Here is a 25,187-nt window from a genome sequence, read left to right as displayed (position 1 = left end):
TGTTGACTAAACAGACCTTAGGGATGAATGGAAGAGGGATCAGACTTGTAACATGGGTTCTATAGGATTGTTTACTCGACCTAGCTGAGGCTACTCGGCCGAGTATCACCTATACTCGACCGAGTAGAGCCTACTCGGCCGAGTACTCCTGTACTCGACCGAGTATGGCTGCTGTCGACACGTTAATATAAATGTAAGTTCGCGAGATTCATTTCATTTCTCATTTCCTCGACAGTTTCTCTTTCTCTAACCCTAGCCTATCTCCCTCTTCTATCACCCCATATCTTCACACTCTAATGTTTATAGCCTAAACCTCCACCATGGGAAGGACGGGATTCGCTGGAGAAGGATGACGCGTGTGGTGGTCGTCTATGTCACCGCCGCTGCGTATTGTTAGGTAAGTATCTGCCCTGTGGTCTTTTGGGTGATTCTTTGAGTATAGTTGTGTAATAAGAAATGGTTATTATTGTTAGGATGCTTATTGGAGTCGTGCGTGGCTGTGTATGGAGGTCTTACATGCTTTGCGACGAGGTAGGGTTTCCCTACTCAGTTACTGTTAATTGATTTAGATCGTGTTTGTTTCATAACTGCTGTTATCCATTGATCATCGGAGTATGGAGGTCGTTGTGACGATGTTGGTGTGAGGGTGTTGAGACGGCTGTGATGTCGTGTAATTGTGATTGTGGTGGAGTCACTTGCGGGAGTGGCTTCACACCCTAGTTCGCCCTCCGTGGAACCCGCCACGGGAGGGGATGTGCACATTAAGGGACATGGATTGTTTGTCGCTCATTGAGGAGCTGGACTAGGTGGGATCGGCTGCGGTCACCCACTGGCGGCGAGGATTACCTGTTGCGATGGGTAATCTGGCAGGGCTACACACTTTGGTGTGTAGTCGGTTACTGTGCGAGGTAGAGAGATTGGGATAGAAGATGATCAGCTGCTTACTTTGTTGACCTGTCTTATATTTGATTAGTCGGTACTGACCCCGTGTTGTTTTGTGGTGTCTGCGGTGATCCATTCGGGGATGGTGAGCAGTTGGCTTAGCAGGTACTGCTGGTTATGGCTGCTAGGATTGGAGGGATCGAGTCTTCACGATACCAGTCTAGAGATGCAGTGTCATGAGTGTTGTTGTCGTACTTTCATTATAAAGACTTTGTATTGAGTTGTATTGTATGAGATATATATATTAATATTTACAATTGTTCTTCTATTGTCTAATTTGATCTACCTCCTCGGGAAACCGAGATGGTGACACCGCCATATACTGGGATGGTCCTTGGTAAGGCGTCCTGGTGTACGGGGGTGTTACATCCATAGCTACGGAGTTGATCCCGGTTTTTGGAGGCCACCTAAGGAGACGGAGTTTGGCTGCCTCGCGGGACCGTGGGGAGCCAACTACGGCAGCCAGCTAGGAGGGGACTACTCAGCAGCATCAGGTTTTCCGGGAGTAGGTAGCTCAGGTGCAGGTACTTCCGGTGCAGGTGGTGATGAGAACATGGAGGAGGGTCCTAGCTTTTGATCCTTTTGTTGTATTTCCTGGATTTGTTTCTTTTATGTTGGATATTTATCTCACGGATTTATTTCTTACTATTGGATGACTGTACTCGGCCATAAGGCCGTTACTTATTTAGCTTATTGTGTGGTGAATCTTTTGAATTGGTTGTGCTTGGTAGTGTGGTAAATAAGTTGGTTGCAGGTGAATTTGAGGATGCAGTGTGTCGAATTACCACAGAGAGCTCTCTGCCTGTCAAAACTCGACCGAGTATAGGCACTACTCGACTGAGTAGAGCTTACTCGGCCGAGTGTGCTATTATACTCGACCGAGTAGAGCTTACTCGACCGAGTAGCCACTCACACTCGGCCGAATATTACTGTTGCAGGAACTGTTGTGTTTAATATTTTCGAACCGTCATATTCCTAGGAATATCTGTATGTCAAGCTTGTGGGTGTCTCATAGTGTCGCTTAGCATAACCAATTGTCCTACTATGGATTACGATCATGTTACATGTATGTATGTACTTGGATAATATGTCAAAATATGAATGTTTCGTCACATTGCCATGGTCAACATGAAGGCTCTTATCTTGTTCAAGGTGCTGCAATTAGGTATATATATATATATATATATATATAGAGAGAGAGAGAGAGAGAGAGAGAGTGAGCATCCGGTGAGTCCAGCATCTTAGGTGAGTCCGTCCCGTAAATGAGGACCATTGGATCTAAAGATCCAAGGGCTCTCGTTCAGCCACGTCGCCCCAAATATTAGGCGCACCTAATAAAAGTTATAAACTGATTGTTATGTCTCACTATAATTACTTTTTTTTCTCTCTCTACAAACTCTCTCTCTCTCTCTAGTCAGTTAATACATTAATTCTTCAACAAGATAAGAATAATAACGCGCATTAATTATTTTGGCAGTAAATAATTAAAGTTTCTTCAATCAAAAAATTTACCATAATCTAGTAAAACTTTCACTAAAATCAAGCATAGATCTATAAAAAATCAACTCAAGATCTTCAAAAACGTTCAGAAAACAACCGTTTCTCACATAATGAAGAGGTATAGATCGATCTCTAATTCGTGATTTCGTTTTAAAATTTTATAGCGATTGATGTTGCTGCATATTGTTGTTGTCGTCGTTATTGTTGTTGTTGTTGTCGTTATTGTTGTTGATGATGATAATGATTTTATTGATTCATATGAGGAAATTATTAATTGATTTAGGGTTAATATTTTTCTCAAACTGAGTGATTGATTGTTTGGCAGAAAATTAGGTTTAATTTACATGTTGTTGATCTTGAATTACATAATTAAACTGTCAATTGATTATATCTTTGGTTTTTTGAACTTATAAATTGAGAAATTAATTCTCGTTTTTGATTTCGTAACTATTAAATTTTCGTTGTGATTGATGTTACTTCATGTTAATGTTGTTCTTATTGTCGATTTTGAACGATATGAAGAAAATTTTAATTGATTTCCGTGTTTTTTCATATTTTAGTTTTTTGCCCCAAAAAAGTAGGGTTAATAATTTGTAAAAACTGAGTAATTGATGTTCGATTTTGTTTTGCTCACTACTGGTTTCGGTGTTTTCTTCATGTTATAGTTTTCGCCTAAAATTAGGGTTAATGATTTGTAGAAACTAAGTAACTAACGCTCATTTTTGTTTTGCTTGCTATTGAAATCTGCGTTTCTTCATGTTCTACTATTCGCCAAAAAATTATGGTTACTGATTTGTAGAAAGTGAGTAACCATGAGGATTAAATTAGCTTTAGTAATAAACTTGACACTCGTTACTGTAATAGCATTACTATAACAGCATTATAGTTACAGCGTTATAGTAACACTATTACAGTAACAGCGTTACAGTAACATTATTTACTGCGTGACAGAACTGAACGATATACTGTTACAACATTGTATATTTGATGTTGTGTGATTTTTTCCAATTAAATTTGATGTTACTGTAATATTGTTACTATAAATTATCACTAATGATGGACCACCGTCGTCTTTCGCATATGTTTTAGTTAATAATGGCCGTATGTTTTGTTTTGAATGTCAGAAAATTCGAAGAAAAAGGTTTCAGAAATCAACCAACACAAAAGAGGCGCGCAAGGAGATAGTATATACAAAAAAGTGTGTGAAACTAACTAATCAGTCATGAAGAAAGGTGTGAAGAAGGCAAAAGTTATTGAAGAAGAAATGCTAGTTGAGACTGCTAACATTGTTCTCAGATTTTGATATGTGATTATGATGTATACTGCTTGCAAACGTTTCGCATTACTACGATATGGTCTTATAAATCATTTTAGCATTAAGGATTAGCTGGACTGGTCTGCATTCACTTGATTTTTATTGTTGAAATAATTAAAGTTGGAACTTTTAACACCTGTTTTCGTGTTACTCTGATTGATCAATGATGTTACAGTAACATAATTTCTGTATCATTGTTACTTTTTGAGTAATGATGTTACAGTAACATCGTTACTTTAAAAATGAAAAAAAATAATCTTTACCTTTACATTTTAGAACTATTTTATACACCGTCTTATATTGTAAACGGATGAAATAATTATTAAATTAAAGTAACATTGTTGCAATGTTATGTTAGAGAATCAATGTTGTTATAGTAACACTATTACAGCAATATTGATCCGCCTTTGATGAATTAAATAATGAAACGAAGATGTTATAGTAACACAACATTATAGTAATACTATATTACTCTGATGAGTGACTGATGTTTGATATGACTCATAATTGCGCACATTTAGTCCCCTAACTGAGCCTATTTTACATTTAGTCCTGTGGATCCTCAGCTAGTTGTACTGTTGTCTGTTGTTCCTCAGAATTTCGGGTGTTTCTTGTTGTACACGATGGCGGAATATGGTGGAAGCGTGTTTGAGTGCAATCTTCACAGCAAGATTGCTCGTCGAAGCTTCTGTGTTGAAATGGCGGCTTCCCTGATCTTGGCGGATATTAATCTTTATAGGCAAGTAGTTCTTGATAAAGTGACGGCTTGTGAGATGAAAGGTCAAGACGTTGGGTTTGGTCGCAGCAAGGAACAAGTTGCCGAAGTTCAACCCCAATCATCTGTTGGTAGTGAACGTCAGGCATCGTCATGAATGCAAGATACCTTTTCGTTGTGTATCCGGAAAGTCGACTAAGTTAGTGTAAACTGTTTGTTAAACAATTAGTGTGTCTTTGTTATTATTGACCGTTATTCGTATAATAACTAGTTTATTGTCTTTTGTTATTCCCCTATTATTCTAGTGTTATTCAGTGTGTACTCTAATTTAATTCGGTTTTTTTCATATTAGTTGTACTTTTTCAAACACCATCCATTTTTACTCTAATCCCAATTGTTATTCTCGTTGTTATTGCAGTATTATTCAAAGATAATGAGTTGTTGTCTTGTTATTGCACAATTAGTCTACGATTATTTTAGTCTAATTAAGCTTTCTTATTGCCTTTGTTTTCTACAGACAATATCCATTTCTATTCAAGTATAAATTTAGTCAAGTGTAAAAGCAGTGGTTTAGACTGCGTTTTTTCAAGTGTTATTCTACCATTATTCTCGTGTTTATTGCAGTATTACTCCGCATAATAAGCAACTATTAACATTGTTATTGTACTATTAGTCTACACTTATTCTCATTGTTATTCCACTAGTTTAATTAAGGTTTACAAACACTATCCAATTTCTACGAAGATTATGCATTTTTCTATTCAACTGTCAATGGCTGTTTTTTCTCAATCGTGATTCTATTCTTATTGCACCGTTATTATTCTTTGTTATTGCACTATTATTCCGCATAACAAGTAGTTTATTCAAATTATTGCAGTATTATTCCACAAAGGGACTAGTTTATTCTCATTGTTATTCCACCGTTAGTCCAAAGCATTATTTTGTTAAAACTATTCATTTTTATTCAAGTGTAAATTTAGTCAAGTGTAAAAAGCAAAGTGGTTTAGACGCTTTTATTCCATTGTTATTCTACCATTATTCTGCTGTTATTGCAGTATTATTCTGCATAATTAGCAAAGTTATTATCTTTGTTATTGCACTATTATTCTGGTAAAGACTTCTGTTATTCCAACATTACTTAAACATAGTAGTAAATAGTACATAAAGATAGTACTTACATAATAAACATTAACGTTCTAAAATATTAAAGGCATTATTTTTAAAGAAATAAATATTTTAAATATATTTTAAAGCAGCAGCCCTGGACCATCATCGTTAGATTTTTATATCTTTATTCTATTCTCTGACGCCTGCGCGCAGGTCCTTGGACAGTGCTCTCAACTTCCACCGACTCATCCTGAAAAGGATTTTTGTATCCTTCCATAAGTTCCATGGCTTTCAGAACTGGTGTCCAATCGGCAGAGATTGAAGGATAGACTTCAGTGTAATACTTCTTCAAAGCATTCACACCAGCGATGAATTGATTGTCCATGTCGGCTTCCGTGTAGTTCCTATTTTTATTTTCCTTCAACTGTCTACGCATAGGTTCATTTTGAAGTTCAGCAACCTTCAACTGTGTCCTAACATTGTCGACCTCTCTTATTAAGGCTCTTCACGGTTTTCTGCTGCCTCTACATTTGTCCTTGTGTCGATCAACTCTATCGTAAGGGACTCTATCGTCCGTTTCGCTTCTTTGAGTTCCTCCCTTGTCGGGGACCTTCGGGTATCGTCAGTTACGTCACTCATCCTGCAGCATTGGAAGTATGAAACTTTTTGCATTATAAAAAAATGTTTAAAATAATTCAACCAAATTAAAAGCAACCCAAAGCAGAAGAAAGAGAATTACCTTTTCTGCAACACCGAGTATAGCGTAGACAGATAAGAAAAATAAACATCAAAGAAAAATAAAGAATAGAAAGATAAGAAATTACCTTTTTGCAGAGGAGATAAAGTTTTTTTTTGGAATAGACTTTTTCAGTGTTTGTGTTTGTTTTTTTACTCGAAATAGCAGTTTTTTATAGGGGCTTGGGGGAATAGAAACAGTTTTTCTGTAATAAAGTATAGAAAGATAAGAAATTACTTGTCTACCAACAAAAAAAAGATAAGAAATTACCTTTTGCAGAGGAGATGCAGAGTTTTTTCTGGAATACAAACAGTTTTTCTGTACTTATTCAGTGTCTGTGTGTGTGTTTTTTTTACACGCAATAGCAGTATTTATAGGGGCTTGGGGAATACAAACAGTTTTCCTGTAATTATATTAGATTAGGTTAGGTAACTGTTTTTAATAAAAACTGAAAAGTGGAACTGCTTTTTATAAATATTACTAATCTGTTATTATTCAGCTATTATTGTAGTGTGTAAATGCAGTTTTTATTTTGTGGGTGGTATGTGGAAAAACAGTCAGATAATATTAACAAAAAAAATTAAAGTAACTAGTATTAATTCTCATATAATGTAGGTGTCACTAGTATTATCTAGAAGTAACATTTTAGGATAAAAAAATTAAAGTAACTAGTATTATCTAGAACTAACATTTTAGGATAAAATGTAATTCAAACAAGGACAAATAGTAAAAGTCTTTGACATTTAGGCGAGGTCTTCATCGTAGCCGCTGTCTTTTGCGTCTCTTTTTATCTTTCTCAGTTCATGCATCTGATTCATATTCCTGCAATGTTTGCTTAGTATTTATCATTGAGGTAACGCAACAATTAGAGCAAAAATAACAACACATTAATAGCAGAATAGCAGTAGAATAACATTAATAGCAGTAGAATAACAATTAGAGCAAATTTAGCAGCTACTCTGCTGTTATTATTGAGACACTATCCAATTTCTACGAAGAATATGCATTTTCTATTCAACTCATCAATGGTGTTTTTTCTCAACCGTGATTCTATTCTTATTGCACCGTTATTCTCATTGTTATTGCACTATTATTCCGGATAACAAGTAGTTTATTCTCATTGTTATTGCGGTATTATTGCACAAAAGGACTAGTTTATTTCATTGTTATTCCACCGTTAGTCCAAAGCATTATTTTGTTAAAACTATTAATTTTTATTCAAGTGTAATTTTAGTCAAGTGTAAAAGCGGTGGTTTAGATCGCTTTTATTCCTTTGTTATTCTACCATTATTCTCATTGTTATTGCATAGATTATTGCGCATAATAAGCGATTCTTGTCTTTGTTATTGTACTATTAGTCTACACTTATTCTGGTGTTATTCCACTAGTTTAATTAAGCTTTGCAAACACTATCCATTTCCATGAAGAATATCCATTTTCTATTCAAAAATAACAACACATTAATAGGAGAATAGCAGTAGAATAACACAACAGCAGCAGAATAGCAGAGTAACACCGGAATAACATTTGAATAACAGTAGAATAAGAGGATAACATTAGAATAATAGGAGAGTAATAGTTCGATTCATACCTCTTCGATTTCGATTCTTCTTCATCATCGTCATCGAAAGGGGACTTTCAAAGAAATGGAAGATTACAAGTTCTACTGTTGTGGTTCACCCACTTCTTGCAGTTACCGCATCTTTGCTTCCTCTTTTGTGGCTTAGTCTTGGCCTTTTCTTTGGAGGACCTTAATCTTTTGCCACTGCCCTTATTCTTGGCCTTGTTTGGCGGTCGAAGGTCAATATCATTGGATGCTGTGATGCCAAGAAGAGCCTCGATTTCCTGGTTTTTAGTCTTCGGTTCACTTGGTCCTGTGATGTTCTCCCTGAACTGTGTCAGGATTTTCTGCAGTTGCTTCATCTGTTTAACCGTAGCATAATTGTCCATCACGCCGACAGTTGCATAAATTTCAGACCAAACCTTTGACATCTCAGCTTTCTTGATGTCAGCTTCGTCAATGTCTTCTATCACCTTTCCATCTTCATCTCGGACAATTGGCCTGTAGGATTTCTTTGTCCATCGAGCAAGGACATAAGTCTCAGGTATCCTGTGTACCTGCCTACCATTCCACACCCACAGTATATGCCGACAAACAATGCCATGCCTCTCAAACAGCTTACATGCACATTTGCTCTCGTTCGTTTTGGTGTTAAATTCCACTCGGAAGTCTCTGTGCTTCAGTCCATCACGAACGTCATGGTACTCCACTGTCCCTTCTCTTGTCAAATCCCCGACCCCCATGCTGCATATGGCATGTTTAACTTCGTGTTGAAAGTCCGCAAAGATTGTATGCGTGTAGACAAGTGAGGCATGCATCTCTACCTTCATCGGCCCTACTTTCTCGAGCATACTATGCTCGTTGGCAGTGTCCAACCTCCTTTGTGTATGCCTTTGTTGCTCTATTGCGGAATTGTACCTTATCCAGAACTCGACGAGGGTTCCAAAGTGGCTTTCAAACCGCTTGAAATAACTGTTTGAACTTTCGGATCTCTGGGTTGTCCGCAACAAACAACCTAGAGGTAGATCCCGAAAGTATGCCGGTATCCACTTTTGTCTGATTGCAAAGACATACTTCAACCACCGGTTGCTTTCCATACCATGGGCTTCAATAACAGTTTTCCAGTTCTGTTCAAATTCGTCTGGCTCGAGGTCGACATCCCAAACAACGACATTTATGTCGGTCATAAATTCCGTATCATTGCAGATTGCCCTTCCCACTTTCTCAGGCATTTTCTGCATGATATGCCACATGCAGTACTTGTGCACAGAATGGTTGAAGACATTTGGGCAGGCCTTTTTAATTCCAGGGCACGGGTCTGTAATTACACATTGAGGTTGCTGCTGCCCCATTGCTTCGAAGAATTTTTTAAAAATCCACTCAAATGAATGCTGACTCTCGAAGTCAAGTAACCCAGCTGCAAAAGTTACCGTCTTCTTGTTGTGGTCTACTCCGGTGAAGGGAGTAAACACCATGAAATATTTGTTTGTCCCATAAGTAGGGTCAAATGAGATCGTGTCTCCATATAACTTGTAGTTGTTTATCCCTTCCTTATCAGCCCAAATAACCTTCGTCAAGCATTTGTTCTCATCCTGATCATAAGCAAAATAGAACCCCTTTGTTTCAACCAGTATTTTGAAATTCCCAATGAACATACTAGCATCCTTATCCCCAATGTAACACTTGATATTTCGTTTGAAGTTTTTGAAGTCTAGCAAAGTGGCACCGATATTCTGATAACCATTTGAGTATTCCTTGAGAATTCTGAAGCTCAATGTTGGACCTATGTTGAGCTTAGTATGATCAATACTGGTCCTCTTAATGTAGTCATGGACGTTCCTTGAGAGCTTCTGGAACTCCCTGTTTTTGACAAAGTAAAGAGAGTGATTGTGAACGTCTACAAAGACATCCAAAATATACCCAGCCGGTCTGTCGTCTGTTTTTTCACAGGTTCTCAACCTCATGTGCGCCTTGCAGCCACACCTTGTCAGAGCATGCTTCTTTGGCTGTCTAATTCGCCGCTCTTTGTTCTCTCGTACTCAAATTACCAGACTTCGTGATTTGTTGCTTCAAGTCGAGTTTTCTTTTCATATCCCTATACCCCCGTCGTTACGGACAAGTGATTTGACGCCGACGCCCCCTTATATTGCGCATTTGTGTACCTTCTCACATCAAATCCATGCAAGCAAAAGTGCATATATCTTGTAGAACCGCATCGCATCGTCCAAGGTAAGAAAGAACATGCCACGTTTAGGCGTAAAATCACTCTCACAGTCCTTACCCTTTCGCTCGGTCCCGGTGTATCTGCTTTGTAATGAAGAGTTGGAACAAACTCATCGTTTTTCTTCAACGAACAGGTTGGGCTGGTGTATATATTGTTATTAGAAGAATCCCCAATAGTTAAGACTGCATTGTCTTCAACAATAGACACAAAGAGAAAGATTTGCGACAATAAATTAATATAATGAGTACAGTCAGTGGACAACAAAATCACAATAACATCACAATAATAAAGTAGCATGGGGGAGAGATCAAAATTGCAAGTAATGTGACAATAACGATATGATAATAGCGGTGGGAAACAGACGACAATCAATAACATCACAATAACACTAAATGTGTTTATCTTATGCTACTCTCTTATCGGTAGTATATTTTCACGCTAAAAGACAATAATATCACAACAATAGTAGCATAATATCGAATAACAAGTACAATAATATCAACATGTTTCTCTACTTTTACAATAATAGTACAAAGTAATATCGAATAACAAGATTTCTGATTCTACTTTATTACATACGAGATAATATCGTATTTATTATGTTACTCTTTTTGCAAGGCATATATTTTCATGCTCTTTGCACAATAATAGCACAATAATATTACAATAATATCACAATAACAATCGAATAATATAATCATGTTCTTGATCTTTGTTACAATAATAATAGTACATTCATATCGAATAACAGTTCTCTTTTTCTACTCTAATACAAGCCGGATTTACAAGACAATAATATCGAATAATAAATTTTGAGAAACACATAGAAATCAATAATTGATTTATAAACACTGTGCTAATAATAGTACATTAATATCGAATAACGGTTCTCTTTTTCTACTCTAATACATTTTTAGATAAAGTACAATAATATCGAATAATAATTTGAGAAACACATAGAAATCAATAATTGATTTTTAAACACTCGAGCTAATAATAGTACATTAATATCGAGAATAAGTTCTCTTTTTCTACTCTAATACAAGCCGCATAAAGACAATAATATCGAATAACAGTGAGAAACACATAGAAATCAATAATTGATTTATAAACAACGGCGGATAAAGAGATAAGAATCAATAGCAGTATTACCTGTTTCCATATTTACTGTCGAGTTGATTTCTTCGCTAACATTGTTATTAATCTCGTTGTCCATCTTTTATACCTGAAAACAGTAAAATCAAGTATTCAATTCAATTAAAATCAACGAATTTACAGTAAAAATAAACGAATTTTACATTAATTAGGTTTTTTACATTAATTCCGAAAATACGATTGAATACACTAAAAATCAAGGAATTTACATTACCTGTAATTCGATTGCAGCTAAAAATCAACAATTTTGTGTAATCTTATTAGGTTTTTTATGAGATTGCTATAGTCGGCGTTCTGATTTTTGAGTTTCTCTGTTTTTGATTTGTAGAGAGATGTAGAGAGAGAGAGAGAGAGAGAGAATATCGTTTGAATGAAGTTTCTGTTTTATGTTTCAGCTGCTTTTGTATTTTTCCATTTTTCCATTTTTTTTTCTAATTTATCATTTAATCTCAGCCCTTGATTTCCTTTAATCTCAGCCCTTGATTTCCCCAACTCACAACTCACCATAAGACCCCAACTCACGAGATCCCGCATATATATATATATATATATATATATATATATATATATATATATATATATATATATATATATATATATAGTAATAAGATCAAATGAGTCCACCTCTTACATTTGAGTCCATAAGTCTCATTGTGAGCCTTTGGATCTTGGAAATGGAGGGCTTAGATGAGAACCCAAAAATTAAGGTTAATGCTCTAATTTGTCCATCTCCCTCTAATTTTCTCATTAACTACATTAATCCTCCTCATCTTTCATTCACCAACTCATTATCACATCTCCTCATTCTCTCTCTATATCTCACTTCTCCATATTCTCTCCAAAAAAACCAAGAAAAAAAAACCCAAAAAACCAAACAAATAAAAAACCCAAAAAATCCAAATAAATCATTTACTCATCTTTTCCTCATTCACCATCCACCTACCACCACCTACCACCACCCACCGGAAACCACCACAGTCGCCAATCGCCGCCGCCGCCGCCTACCTGGCGTCATTTTTTTTTTTTTTTTTTTTTTTTTAAACTTGATGTTTGGGTATTCTTTTTATTTTTTTGGTTGTTTTTTTCTCCTTATATCGTCTTGCTATATTATATTGTTTTAAATTTGTGAGATTTTTTTTATTTTAATCTTAGATCTACTAATATAGAGCAATGACCCGTTTTTTTTTTTTCAATTTTGATGTTTTGGTCTTTTTTTTTATAATTGCCAAATTTCGTATTTAAAATTTTCTTTTGGTATTGTGTGATTTAGGATCTATTAAAATTACTTTATCGGTTAAAATTACACTTTTTTCCGTTAAAATTACACTTTTTTCCGTTAAAATTACACTTTTTTTTGTTAAAATCACAGTTTTTTCTTTGTTAAAAGTATACTTTCTTCCGTTAAAATTACACTTTTTTCTGTTAAAATTACACTTTTTTCCTTTAAAATTACACTTGTCTTCATTAAAGTTACATTTATCTTTACTAAGGTTATCTTCTCCATGACTAAAGTTACGCTTTTGGACTAAAGTTAGAACAATTTGGAATGAAGTTACAGAAATTTGGACTAAAATTACACAAATTTGGACTAAAATTACACAATTTGGACTAAAATTACACAATTTGGACTAAAGATACACAAATTTGGACTATAGTTATACATTTGGATTAAAATTACACTTTTATGGACTAAAATTACACTTCCGTGGACTAAAATTACACTTTTGTAGACTAAATTTATACATTTGTGGATTAAAGTTACACATTTGTAGACTAAAATTACACTTTTTTGGACTAAAATTACACTTTTATGGACTAAAATTACACTTCCGTGAACAAAAATTACACTTTTGTAGACTAAATTTATACATTTGTGGATTAAAGTTACACATTTGTAGACTAAAATTACACATTTGTAGACTAAAATTACACTTTTTTGGACTAAAATTACACTCATAAAATGATAGAAGATACACACACTATCAATTTACTAAGTTACACTTTAGTGGACAATGATTGGAATTGCACAATCTAAATGACTCAAAATAAATGAATTGTGTAACTTTAGTTCTAATTTTGTAATTTTACTCTAAATTTTAGTCGAAATTTAGTTGTACATATTGTATTCAATTTAGTCGTAAACTCCATTAGTTCGTCCAAATAGTCCAAATAGTCCAAATTAGTTAGTCCATATTGTCCAAAATGTCCAAATTAGTTATTCCATATTGTCCAAATTGTCCAAATTAGTTAGTCCAAATTGTCCAAATTAGTTAGTCCAACTTTAGTCCAAGAGTGTAACTTTAGTCATTAATAGAGATAAGTGTAATTTTAACAGGAAAAAGTGTAATTTTAACCGGAAAAAGTGTAATTTTAAAGTAGAAAGGGGTAATTTTAAAGGAAAAAAATGTAATTCCAACAAGAAAAAGTGTAATTTTAACAGAAAAAAGTGTAATTGTAACAAGAAAAAGTGTAATTCCAACAAGAAAAAGTGGAATTTTAACAGGAAAAAGTGTAATTGTAACAAGAAAAAGTGTAATTGTAAGAAGAAAAAGTGTAATTGTGACAAGAAAAAGTGTAATTCTAACAAGAAAAAGTGTAATTTTAACAGGAAAAAGTGTAATTGTAACAAGAAAAAGTGTAATTCAACAAGAAAAAGTATAATTGTAATAGAAAAAAGTGTAATTTTAACCAAAAAAAAGTGTAATTTTAACCAAAACAAGATCTAAACGGTTTTAATAATAACAATGAAAAAAACCGAAATAATAACAATGAAATCTAGCAAAAAAAATTACCCATCTGAAAAATATATAACAAGACGAATTAAAAAAAAAATAACTAGATCTGAAAAACAAACACACCCAAAATACAAACACCCAAATTTGAAAAGAAAAAAAAAAGAAAAAAAAAAAAAAAAGACGCATAACTGAGAACGACAGGAAGGGAAAAGAAAAAAGAAAGTGATGAAATAGATAACATAAAAAATGAAAACAAGATGAAATGAAAACCAAAACATCACCAAAACGGAAACGGAGTTGCAGTGAAACCAAAACAAGTTGAAAGTGATGAAATAACAAATTGAAATCTATTAGTTAATAAATTGTTTTCATTTCAACACATCTATTTTAGTAGATCTGTTTGTTGAAAGTGAAAACCAAAACATCACTACAAATATTAGTTGAAAACAAATCTACTAAAAAAAAACAGATCTATTAAAATATTTGTTCATTTCCGGTTTTCAACAAATTGAAATGAAAACAAGTTGAAATGAAAACCAAAACAAGATAAAAAACAATTTGTTGTAGAGGTGTCGGGGGTCAAAAGTGCGAGGCGGCGTAGGGGGAGAGGAGAAGGAGTTCGTGAGTGGAGGCGGGTTGTGGTCGTGGGTCGGTTGTGTCGGTTGTAGTCGTGGGTCGTTTTGGGTGGAAGGAGAGAGAGGAGGTTGTGGTGGTGGTGGTTGTGGGAGGATGTGGTGGTTGGCTCGGGTTGGAGGCTGGTTGTTGATGTCGGCCGGAGGAAGGAGGGGTTGCAGTGAGGATCTGGTGCGGTGGGTTAGGGTCGTAGGGGGTGGGAGGTGGGGTGTTTGTGTCGGGTGGGGTGTGGGTGGTGGGGGTTTTGAATTTATTTTGATTTGTGATTTTAGAGAAAATGGGTTATTTTTTGGGTTTTTTATTTTGATGGGAATTTTTTTGGGTTTTTTTGGTCTGGTGATGAGAGGAAGAGAGGAAGAGAGATGTGGTTTTTTTTTTGGAATGAATGAAAGAGAGATGAGTGAATGGATGATAATAATAAAATTAGAATGAGGAAGAGATTAGGAATGATTAGGGAGGAAGATTAGCTAGATTCATTTCTAGCCCTTCATTGAGATGCAATCTCCTCCCTTTATCCCATTCATCCTAAGGCCCTTAGAAGGACTAAGGGACTCAAAGGCATATGGTGGACTTAGAAGAACTTCACACTATATATATATATATATATACATATATATATAGAGAAGAGATCAACTAAGGTCCACATTTATTTTGAGTCCATAAGTTCTATTATGAGCCATTGGATGGAGGGAAATGGAGGGATGAGATCAACCCCAAAAAGTGTGTTTATAAAGCTAATCTCACCATCTCTCTCCTCCTTCACTAATCCACTCTAATTAATCACTAATTTACTTTATATTTCTTTTCCACTCATCCATTTCTCTTTCATCTTACACATTTCATTTCTCTCTTCTCTCAAACTCTAAAAAAAAACCCAAATAAATAAAAAAAAACCCAAAAATCCAAATAAATAAAAAACCCAAAAATCCAAATAAATCAAAAAACTCAAATAAATCATTCATTCCTCTCTTCCTCATTCACCACCACCCACCACCACCCCACCCGACACCAAATAACCACCCCCCACCCCCCCCCCCCCCCCCCCCCCCCCCCGCCCCCCCCCGCCGACTTTTTTTTTTTTTTTTTTTTTTTCAACTCGTTTTTTTTTTTTTTTTTTTTTTCGTTTTGTATTAATTTGTATGTTTTTAGTTGTTTTTTCCATTTATTATTTTTTTTGTCTTTTATTTTATTTTAGTTGTCTTTTATTTTGTTAGTTATCATTTTTTAGTCATTTTCTTAAATCTCTTCTTGTTATACTTTTTTTTTTAAGATTTCGTGTTTTAAATCTCGTTTTTTTTTTGTGAGATACTTTTTTTTCATAATTGTATAACTTTAGTCCATTTTTGTATAACTCTAGTCCTTCATATGTATAACTTTAGTCCATATTTGTAAAACTTTAGTCCAAAATTGTATAACTTTAGTCATATAATGTATAACTCTATGCATATGATGTATAACTCTAGGCATATAATGTATAACTCTAGGCATTTAATGTAAAACTTTAGTCCAAAATTGTATAACTTTAGTCATATAATGTATAACTCTATGCATATGATGTATAACTCTAGGCATATAATGTATAACTCTAGGCATTTTAATGTATAACTCTAGTCACAAAGTATTTATAATTCTAGTCAAAAGATGTAAAACTCTAGTCACAATCTGTATAACTCTAGACATACAATGTATAACTCTAGGCATTTGATGTATAACTCTAGTCAAAAAAAAAAATAACAACAAAAAAACAAAAAAAATAATATGAAAAATCTAAAACAAATCTAAAAATCTAAGGTCCATTATATATTTGAGTCCATATTTTTGTATAACTTTAGTCCATAGTTGTATAACTTTAGTCCATTTTTGTATAACTCTAGTCCTTCATATGTATAACTTTAGTCCATATTTGTAAAACTTTAGTCCAAAATTGTATAACTTTAGTCATATAATGTATAACTCTATGCATATGATGTATAACTCTAGGCATATAATGTATAACTCTAGGCATTTAATGTAAAACTCTAGTCACAGTAGTCCAAAATTGTATAACTTTAATCCATAAGAGTATAACTTCAGTCATAAAATGTATAACTCTAGTCATACAATGTATAACTCTAGTCACAGTTTGTATAACTCTAGTCATACAATGTATAACTCTAGTCACTTTGGTTCATTTTTGTATAACTTTAGTCCAATTTTTGTATAACTTTAGTCCATAGTTGTATAACTTTAGTCCATAATTGTCCATAATTGTATAACTTTAGTCCATTTTTGTATAACTCTAGTCCTTCATATGTATAACTTTAGTCCATACTTGTAAAACTTTAGTCCAAAATTGTAGAACTTTAGTCCAAAGTTGTATAACTTTGGTGCATTTTTGTATAACTTTAGTCCATTTTTGTATAACTCTAGTCCTTCATATGTATAACTTTAGTCCATATTTGTAAAACTTTAGTCCAAAAATGTATAACTTTAGTCCAAAGTTGTATAACTTTAGTCCAAAGATGTAAAACTCTAGTCACAATCTGTAGAACTCTAGTCATACAATGTATAACTCTAGGCATTTGATGTATAACTCTAGTAAAAAAAAAAATAATTCTAGTCAAAAGATGTAAAACTCTAGTCACAATCTGTATAACTCTAGACATACAATGTATAACTCTAGTCCATTGTTGTATAAAAAAACCAAACAATAAAAAAAATAAAATCAAAACATACGTATAACTCTAGTCATACAATGTATAACTCTAGTCACAGTTTGTATAACTCTAGTCATACAATGTATAACTCTAGTCACAGTTTGTATAACTCTAGTCATACAATGTATAACTCTAGTCACAGTTTGTATAACTCTAGTCATACAATGTATAACTCTAGTCACAGTTTGTATAACTCTAGTGATTCAACGTATAACTCTATTCACACTGTATAACTCTAGTCACACTGTATAACTCTAGTCAATTTTTTGTATAACTTTAGTCCAATTTTTGTATAACTTTAGTCTTTTTTTGTATAACTTTGGTCATAAAATGTATAACTTTAGTCATAAAATGTATAACTTTAGTCGTAAATAGTAAAAAATCAAACAATAAATATGAAAAATATGAAAAAAAAAAAAATAATAACAAAAACCAAAAAAACTCATAATAACAAAAACAAAAAACCAAATAAGAATAATAAAACCAAAAAACCAAATAAGAATAATATAACCAACAAAAAATTAATAACCAACAAAAATTAAAACCAAATAACAATTACAAAATAAAGTAAATATGACAAAAACACAAAAAAACCAATAGATCTAAAAAAAACAACACCACACAAAATTAATACCAAATCTCAAATAATAATAAAAATAACTAAACTAAAAAAAAATAAAAACCAAATAACACTTAAAATAACAAAACCAAACGAAAATTAAAAAAAAAAAAAAAAAAAAAAAAAAAACCGGAACGGAAAAAAAGGAGAAAGGAAGAGCGGGGAGGGAGAAAGGGAGAAAGGAAAAAAGCAAAAACAAAAAACAAGTACAACACCAACGACCACAAAGAAAGAACCACCACCACGCCTTTCTCCCCAAACCGCAAAGCAACCACCACCACCACGAGCAACAACCAAAGAATGACAACGGCCGACGAGCAATGGAGGAAAGGCGGGATTTTCAAAATTTGAATTTTGAAAATAGGGGTGGCGGTCGTGGAGTTGTTGCGGTCGTGGAGGGAGGAGGAAGGCGGGTCGTGGAGTTGTTGCGGAGGTGGAGGGAGGAGGAAGTCGTGGAGTTGTTGCGGTGGTGGAGGGAGTTGTTGCGGTCGTGGAGTTGTTGCGGTGGTGGAGGGAGGAGGGAGGCGGGTGGTTGTTGTCGTGGAGTTGTTGCGGTGGAGGGAGGAAGGAGGCGGGTGGTGGAGAGGAGGGTGGTCGGGGAGGTGGAGCCGCGACATGGCAGAGGAAGGAGGAAATGGAGATTTGGTTTTTGGGTTTTGGGTTTTGGTTTTTTGGTTTTTGGCTTTTTTTTATGAGAGAACAAATGAGAGTTTATGAGAGATAATGAGTAAAATGAATGAATGATATGAGGGAGTGAGGAGAGGGAGATTAGAATGAGGAGGATTGATTAGGGGGAGGGATTAGTGAGGATCATTTGTGGCCCTTCAATGAGATGAAATCCCCTCCCTTCATCTCCTACATCCAAAGGTCCATATTAGGACTTAGGGACTCAATGGATGTAGTGACCTTACTAGAACCCTTCTCTATATATATATATACATATATATATATACATATATATATATATATATATATAGGAATGAGATCATGTGAGTATAAGGTATATAATTGAGGATTGAGGATTAAATAACAACCGTCAAATCTAAAAGATCAATGGCTGATATGTGCGCGGAATAGTAAGGGTATATTCGTCATTTTAAAATTTGATATATATATACATACTCTAATAGCTTGTGACCACTCATTCATTCATTCTTTTTCAATCACTTTTCTCTCTACTCTTTCTCTTTCTCTTTCTATGCGATGTTGTTCTTGCGTCGACCTAATTGTTCTTAAATCAACTTTTTTCCTCTTATACAAGTTATACAATTTGATTTTTTCTTCATTACTTCTAGGAATTGAATTGTCAGGTATGATTCACTCTCCTTTTTATTGGAAATTTTAATTTTGTTATTGAATTATATACACTTAAGTTTGTTTTGATCATCATTATTTTCTTTTTTAACTGATCTATTTTTATCAACTTTTCGTTTTAATTTAATTGATTGATGTAATTTTATCATCTCGTTTCGTTTTAATTGATGTCTTGTTATGATGTCTATTTCTATGATTTGAACATAACTATTATAATTTTTGATTTAATTGATCCTATATTCTTTTAATTGATATATTCTTATCATCTCGTTTAATGTTTATTCCTTCTTCTTCTTGTCTTTGTATATTCACTATATTTAGCATTATTTTCTTCGGATTTGTGTTTTAATCAAGTTTTCATTCAAGTATTACGGATTAACAATTTCTGTATGAGTTATCTTTGTTGTTCATCCTTTTCTAACTACCTAGTATTGTTCAACTAATTAGTGTAAATCCGTATCACACGTTATCCTTAATAGTATCACATGTCATTCTTGATAGTATCACGGATTGAAATATAATATAATACATGGTTGTTTAGCTAATTAATGTAAATTAGTATCACACCTTATACTTATTAGTATCACATGTTATGTTTAACACTATCACACGTTATAATTATGTATGTTGTATTTCTGAAAATTAAGGTCTCATTGTTTATGCTCCGAATTTTTGTTAAAACGATGCCAATTTTCTATGTAATGTTGTAAAGTACTGTAAAATTCAGTAAAATATTGTTGTTTTGCAGTAAAATGATGTAAAATGTTGTTCTAAATGCTGTAATCTGGTATTTTTGTTGTAAAATGTCCTTGCTTTGAAGTAAAATGCTGTAAAATGTTGCTCCGAATGTTGTAATATAGTTCTTTTGCTATATAATGTTGTTGTTTTGCTGTAAAATGTAGTATATGTTGTTGTTTTTCTGCTTTAATCACTGTAATTATGTTGTACGATGTTGTAATTGTTGTTATTTCGAGTTTTTATTAATCCACTTTCTTCTATTGGTACAATAGGTTGGACTTTGTCCCACTAGATTGTTGGTTGGATAGACCAGGTTATTTAAGCGGCTTAAAGGTGAAGAATCCTGCGGAGTAAATGTGTCGGTCATCTTTTCTTTCTTTGAGATGGATCATCGATGAAGTGGAAGTAGACGCCACGACACAGTATGGTTCATTGCTCTTGACGAGCTTTACTTTACATCCTTGTATATCTCTCAAATGTTTGCTTATTGAGAATGGAAGATCCACTTTGAAGGGGATATGAAGTCTCATGATGCGTCCAGAGAAGCTAATTGATAAAACCAAGTTAGAAATAAAGCTAAGGATCAGTGTTACTTTCCAAGGGGATATGAAGTCTCCTGATATTCTTCATTAGTGTCGTACTAATGGTTTGATGTAATTGAGTTCCTGAAAGTTGAGTAGATAGTCAGGTGGCGGCATTAACTTGAGTCATGGTCATGAAATGGTTGTATGAAACGGTTGTACTGGTGTTTAAAACAAGCTGAGGTTGAACAACCGCCAAGTAAGAAGTTGAAGATTGTGCTGAAAAAAGATGTCAAAAAGGATAATAAAAAGAAATTGGTAGAGGTAGAGGAAGAGAAAGAGAAAAGAACTAATCTGTGTACTCAGATTGTGTTGACAGAACTTTAATTGAATATGCACTGATTTATGTAATTTTGGAAGGATAATAATCTGCTGTAGTCGTTATAAATTAATATTGTTGTTGTAATTTTGTGATATTGTTTATAATCAGCAATGATATTTTATCTTATATGCTGTGATATTGTTTCTCAAAGTCATTTGATATTATTAACACAATACGGGCGATATTGTTCACCACATCTTGTGATATTGTTAAGCTAGTAATGTGATATTGTGTACCACATCTTGTGATATTGTTAATCCAATAATGTGGTATTGTTTACCACATCTTGTGATATTGTTAAACTAATAGTGTGATATTATTCTCAAAGTCATTTGATATTGTGTCATGAAAGGTGATATTTTTTTTATAATTAAGCGTGCTATTGTTTACTAAAACTTGTGATATTGTTAAAACAAACGTGTGATATTGTTTACCCAAAAAATTGAAATACTTTAGAAACCATATATTTTCCATTTAATAACATAAAAAAAGGCAAATCCTGATACAACTATAATTTTGTTACCATTATTTTACATTCCAACTCAAAAATGGAAAAAAAATACAAATTTACAACCGCTTGGAACGATATCTAAGAATAAAGAATTTGTCTTTATAAGAGAAATGAATAAAAAAGCATGATTTGTTTAGTTGATCATGCACTATAGACTCCGCCAGCATGCACACATATTCTTAAGTAACCTCCAAATTAAAAGCGGAGAAATCTGCAAAACAAGGAAAACAAAGTACAAAACATCATCTTAGTATCATCTTTCAAACAAAAGAAAAGATAACAAATATAAAAAACACACCATATTACAAAGCATTACACTGACTACATTTTACCTTATTTTTTCGCAAAGCGGTGACATTTCTTCGCGAAAATACCATACTATAGCGTTTTAGTGCCTTGATGACATTTTACAACTAAATTATGTAGTCAACCTGCCAAAATGTATGAAAATAGAGTACCACTAAACTTCACATTCAGTATCACATCATACAAACAACAGTATCACACGTTTTCCGTTATCATAGCCAACATGTAATTCAACATTACTCATTTTACTGAACACAAACGATTACTTCATTTCTATCATATGAAACTGTATTTTGCACAATTAAACAATGTTAAACCCTAATTTTCGCGATTAAAACAATATGAAACCCTAATTTTCGCAATTAAACAATGTTGAACCCTAATTTTCACAATCGATCAATATTAAGCCTAATTTTAGCGATTAAAACAAAAAAAAGACATCTTATAAACAACGACAACTTCAATTGATGATAATAATTGATTCAATGTGTCGATATTATGAACGAAAAACGTTTAAAATCATTTATAAGTAAAATATTTAGAAATTTACAGCAAGAACATGAAAGTACACTAAATAACTTGAAGATTAGTTCAATTTTTTTGATTTAATCCTATTAAATTCATGTAATTCAACATACATACACTAACTTCGAACAAAATTAACATGTAAAATCAATTCAACACTACATACGTTGAAATAAAATCGCAAAAATAAAAGAAAACGAGAAACAAATGTACCTCAACGATTTTTGCGCGATTTTTAGTGAGATTATTCAATCTAATGAATGAATAAATCTAGGATGTTGAAATACAGTTAAAATCGTGTTTGAATTTTTAGGTTTTCGCAGATTTTCTGTGAGATTTTTGAGAGGATTGTGATATATTTTTGTTTGAAATGTTTTAGATTGATTTTGGATTTTTTAGAGAGAGAAACGATTGTCTGATTTTGGGAGTTTTATGTGGTTTTGTTTGTCAATTTTCCTCGCGATATTGTTTTGTATATGATGTGATATTTCATTCGTTACTCAATCCTCAAATATTTAGGAGTTCTCACAGGATCCCGACTCTATATATATATATATATATATATATATATATATATATATATATATATATATATATATATATATATATATATATATATATATATATATATATATATATATATATATATATATACGTGATATGCGAATGATAACGTAATGACAAGAGAGTGTTGTGGCTGTCATGAATCCTATACGTATATATGTCTGGTTACTTAACGCAATCTTCCGTGGTGTCAGTGATGGGTTACAGTTATAACAGGTTCAATTGTATGAGTGAAACTTAATGGTTATTAGGTGACTAAATAACAGATAATTGATAGAGTTACAATTATTCGGTAACAACATCTCTAAATATATATAGATTACTTAATTTCCGGCACATTCTGTTGCTATGGGTCGTAATTGTGTAATGTCATAAATTAAGTTTCGTAGCATCCTATCACCCCTAGTCTTGCTTGGCTGTATGTGGACGCTTTTCTTGATTTGCGACGAGGTAGGGTTTCCCCTACTCAGTTACTGCTAATTGATTAAGATTGTGTTTGTTTTGTAATTATTGTATCTGCTGATCATCGGAGTATGGGTGTTGTGGTGACGGTGGTGAAGTTGTTGTGTTGTGACGGTTGTGGTGTTGAGACAGCTGTGATGCTGTGATGCGTGTGATGGTGGTGAGTCACTTGCGGGAGTGGCTTCACACCCTAGTTCGCCCTCCGTGGAGCCCGTCACGGGAGGGGATGTGCACATTAAGGGACAGGGATTGATAGTCGCTCATTGAGGAGCTGGACTTGGTGGGGATGGGCTGCGGCCCCCCACCGGCGGAGTGGATTACCTGTTGCGATGGGTAATCCGGCAGGGCTACTCACCTCGGTGTGTAGTCAGTTACTGTGGAGGATGATCAGCCGGTTACATTATTTGTTTGACCTTATTGATTAGTCAGTACTGACCCCGTTTTGCTGTTTTGTTGTATCTGCGGTGATCCATTCGGGGATGGTGAGCAGTTGGCTTAGCAGGTGCGGTTGGTTGTGGCTGCTGGGCTTGGAGGGATCGAGTCATCACGCTACCTGTCTAGATGTGCATAATCACGAGTTATAGTAGTCTATATCAGTATATGTAATTAGTTTTGTACTGAGTTGTAAAGTGTACGGTAACGTATTAAAATGTTCTTTTATTGTCTATTTGATCTACTACCTCGGGCAACCGAGATGGTAACACCTTCATATACTGGAATGGTCCTTGGTAAGGCATTCTGGTGTACGGGGGTGTTACAAGGATAGGCTTTGAGTGAGTGGTACTCGATCTAGTCGAGGCTACTCGATCGAGTAGCTTGAGTACTCGATCGAGTAGGGGTCACTCGATCGAGTAAGTTGGTTACTCGATCGAGTAGCGTCTTTTCAGCGAGGGTTTATAATCGTGTTTTTATAGAATCGCAAATCATTTCCGCCTCCTTCCTCTAAACCTAGATATCGCCTTTTCCTTTCCCTTCACCATGATTCCTTCCATTGGAGCCTTTGAGGATGCCTATGCCTTGGGGATAGGTTGCTTGAGTCGGGTAGCGGTCTTGACGCCGGATAGCTGTGCGTAGGTATGTCATCATCATCATCGTTGTCCGTTGTTGTTTTCAGTTAGGGTTATGGTGGTTGTGATAGATGTTTGTACTATATGTATAAGCGTCTTGCATGGTTGATTGTTAGCATGTAGTCGGATGTGGACTCGCTGCGGTGCACTCGAGGTAGGTTCGCCTACTCAGTTCTCTTGGTTGCCAAGTGTGTCTTTTATTGTATTTGATTGCTATGTCGGTGTGGTTGGTTGATGGTGGTTTTGGTTAGTGTTGTTGTGTGTGGTTGTGGTTGTGGTACAGCTGTTTGTGAGTGATTGTCTCTGGTTTTTGGGGCGTGTCCCTGGTTGAGTGGAGTCACTTGCGGGAGTGGCTTCATGCCCTAGTTTCGCCCTCCGTGGAACCTGCCACGGGAGGAGATGTGCACATTAATGGGACAGGGTTTATCGCTCGTTTGATGAGCGGGGATTTGGTGGGTAAGGCTACGGTCCCCCACTGGCAGGGCTAGTCCAGTGGACAGTCGGTGACGATGTTGGATTGGAGATGTGGTGCATGTGCGTGTTGTGTACTTGTGTAGTGTCTGTGGTTGTTGATGTGTTGCCTCAGTTACTGACCTTGTGTGGTTTCGTCTCTTGTTTGCTATTGTTGTGTCTGCCGTGATCCCTTATGGTGAACAGTCGGTCTTACAGGTGATGCCTTGGAGGTTAGCTGGAGTCTTGGCAGGGATGGGTCTTTCACAAGTTACGTCAAATATAGTTCACATAAGGATGTTGAGTTGTATCTTTTGTATCAGTAGTTTTGGTTTAATCACTCGTAATACATTATAAATGTTCTTTTATCGACTTTTGATGATTACTTTCCTCGGGCAACCGAGATGGT

General features: G+C 34.5%; 1 protein-coding gene across 1 annotated transcript; it reads right to left on the bottom strand.

The window, feature by feature from the left end:
* Nucleotides 1-5,763: 5,763 nt before the first annotated feature.
* LOC141595034 (protein FAR1-RELATED SEQUENCE 7-like) lies at nucleotides 5,764-8,973 on the bottom strand. Its single transcript, XM_074415007.1, has 3 exons — nucleotides 7,996-8,973; nucleotides 6,319-6,323; nucleotides 5,764-6,007 (listed from the first exon to the last, which is right to left on the bottom strand). The coding sequence occupies exons 1-3, from the start codon at nucleotides 8,971-8,973 to the stop codon at nucleotides 5,764-5,766; spliced, it is 1,227 nt and encodes a 408-aa protein (XP_074271108.1).
* Between the last annotated feature and the right edge of the window lie 16,214 nt (nucleotides 8,974-25,187).

Source organism: Silene latifolia, chromosome 8, assembly GCF_048544455.1.
Source record: "Silene latifolia isolate original U9 population chromosome 8, ASM4854445v1, whole genome shotgun sequence".
NCBI lineage: Eukaryota > Viridiplantae > Streptophyta > Magnoliopsida > Caryophyllales > Caryophyllaceae > Silene > Silene latifolia.
Note: the sequence above shows the minus strand (reverse complement) of the source record. Positions and strands in the feature narration are given on the sequence as shown.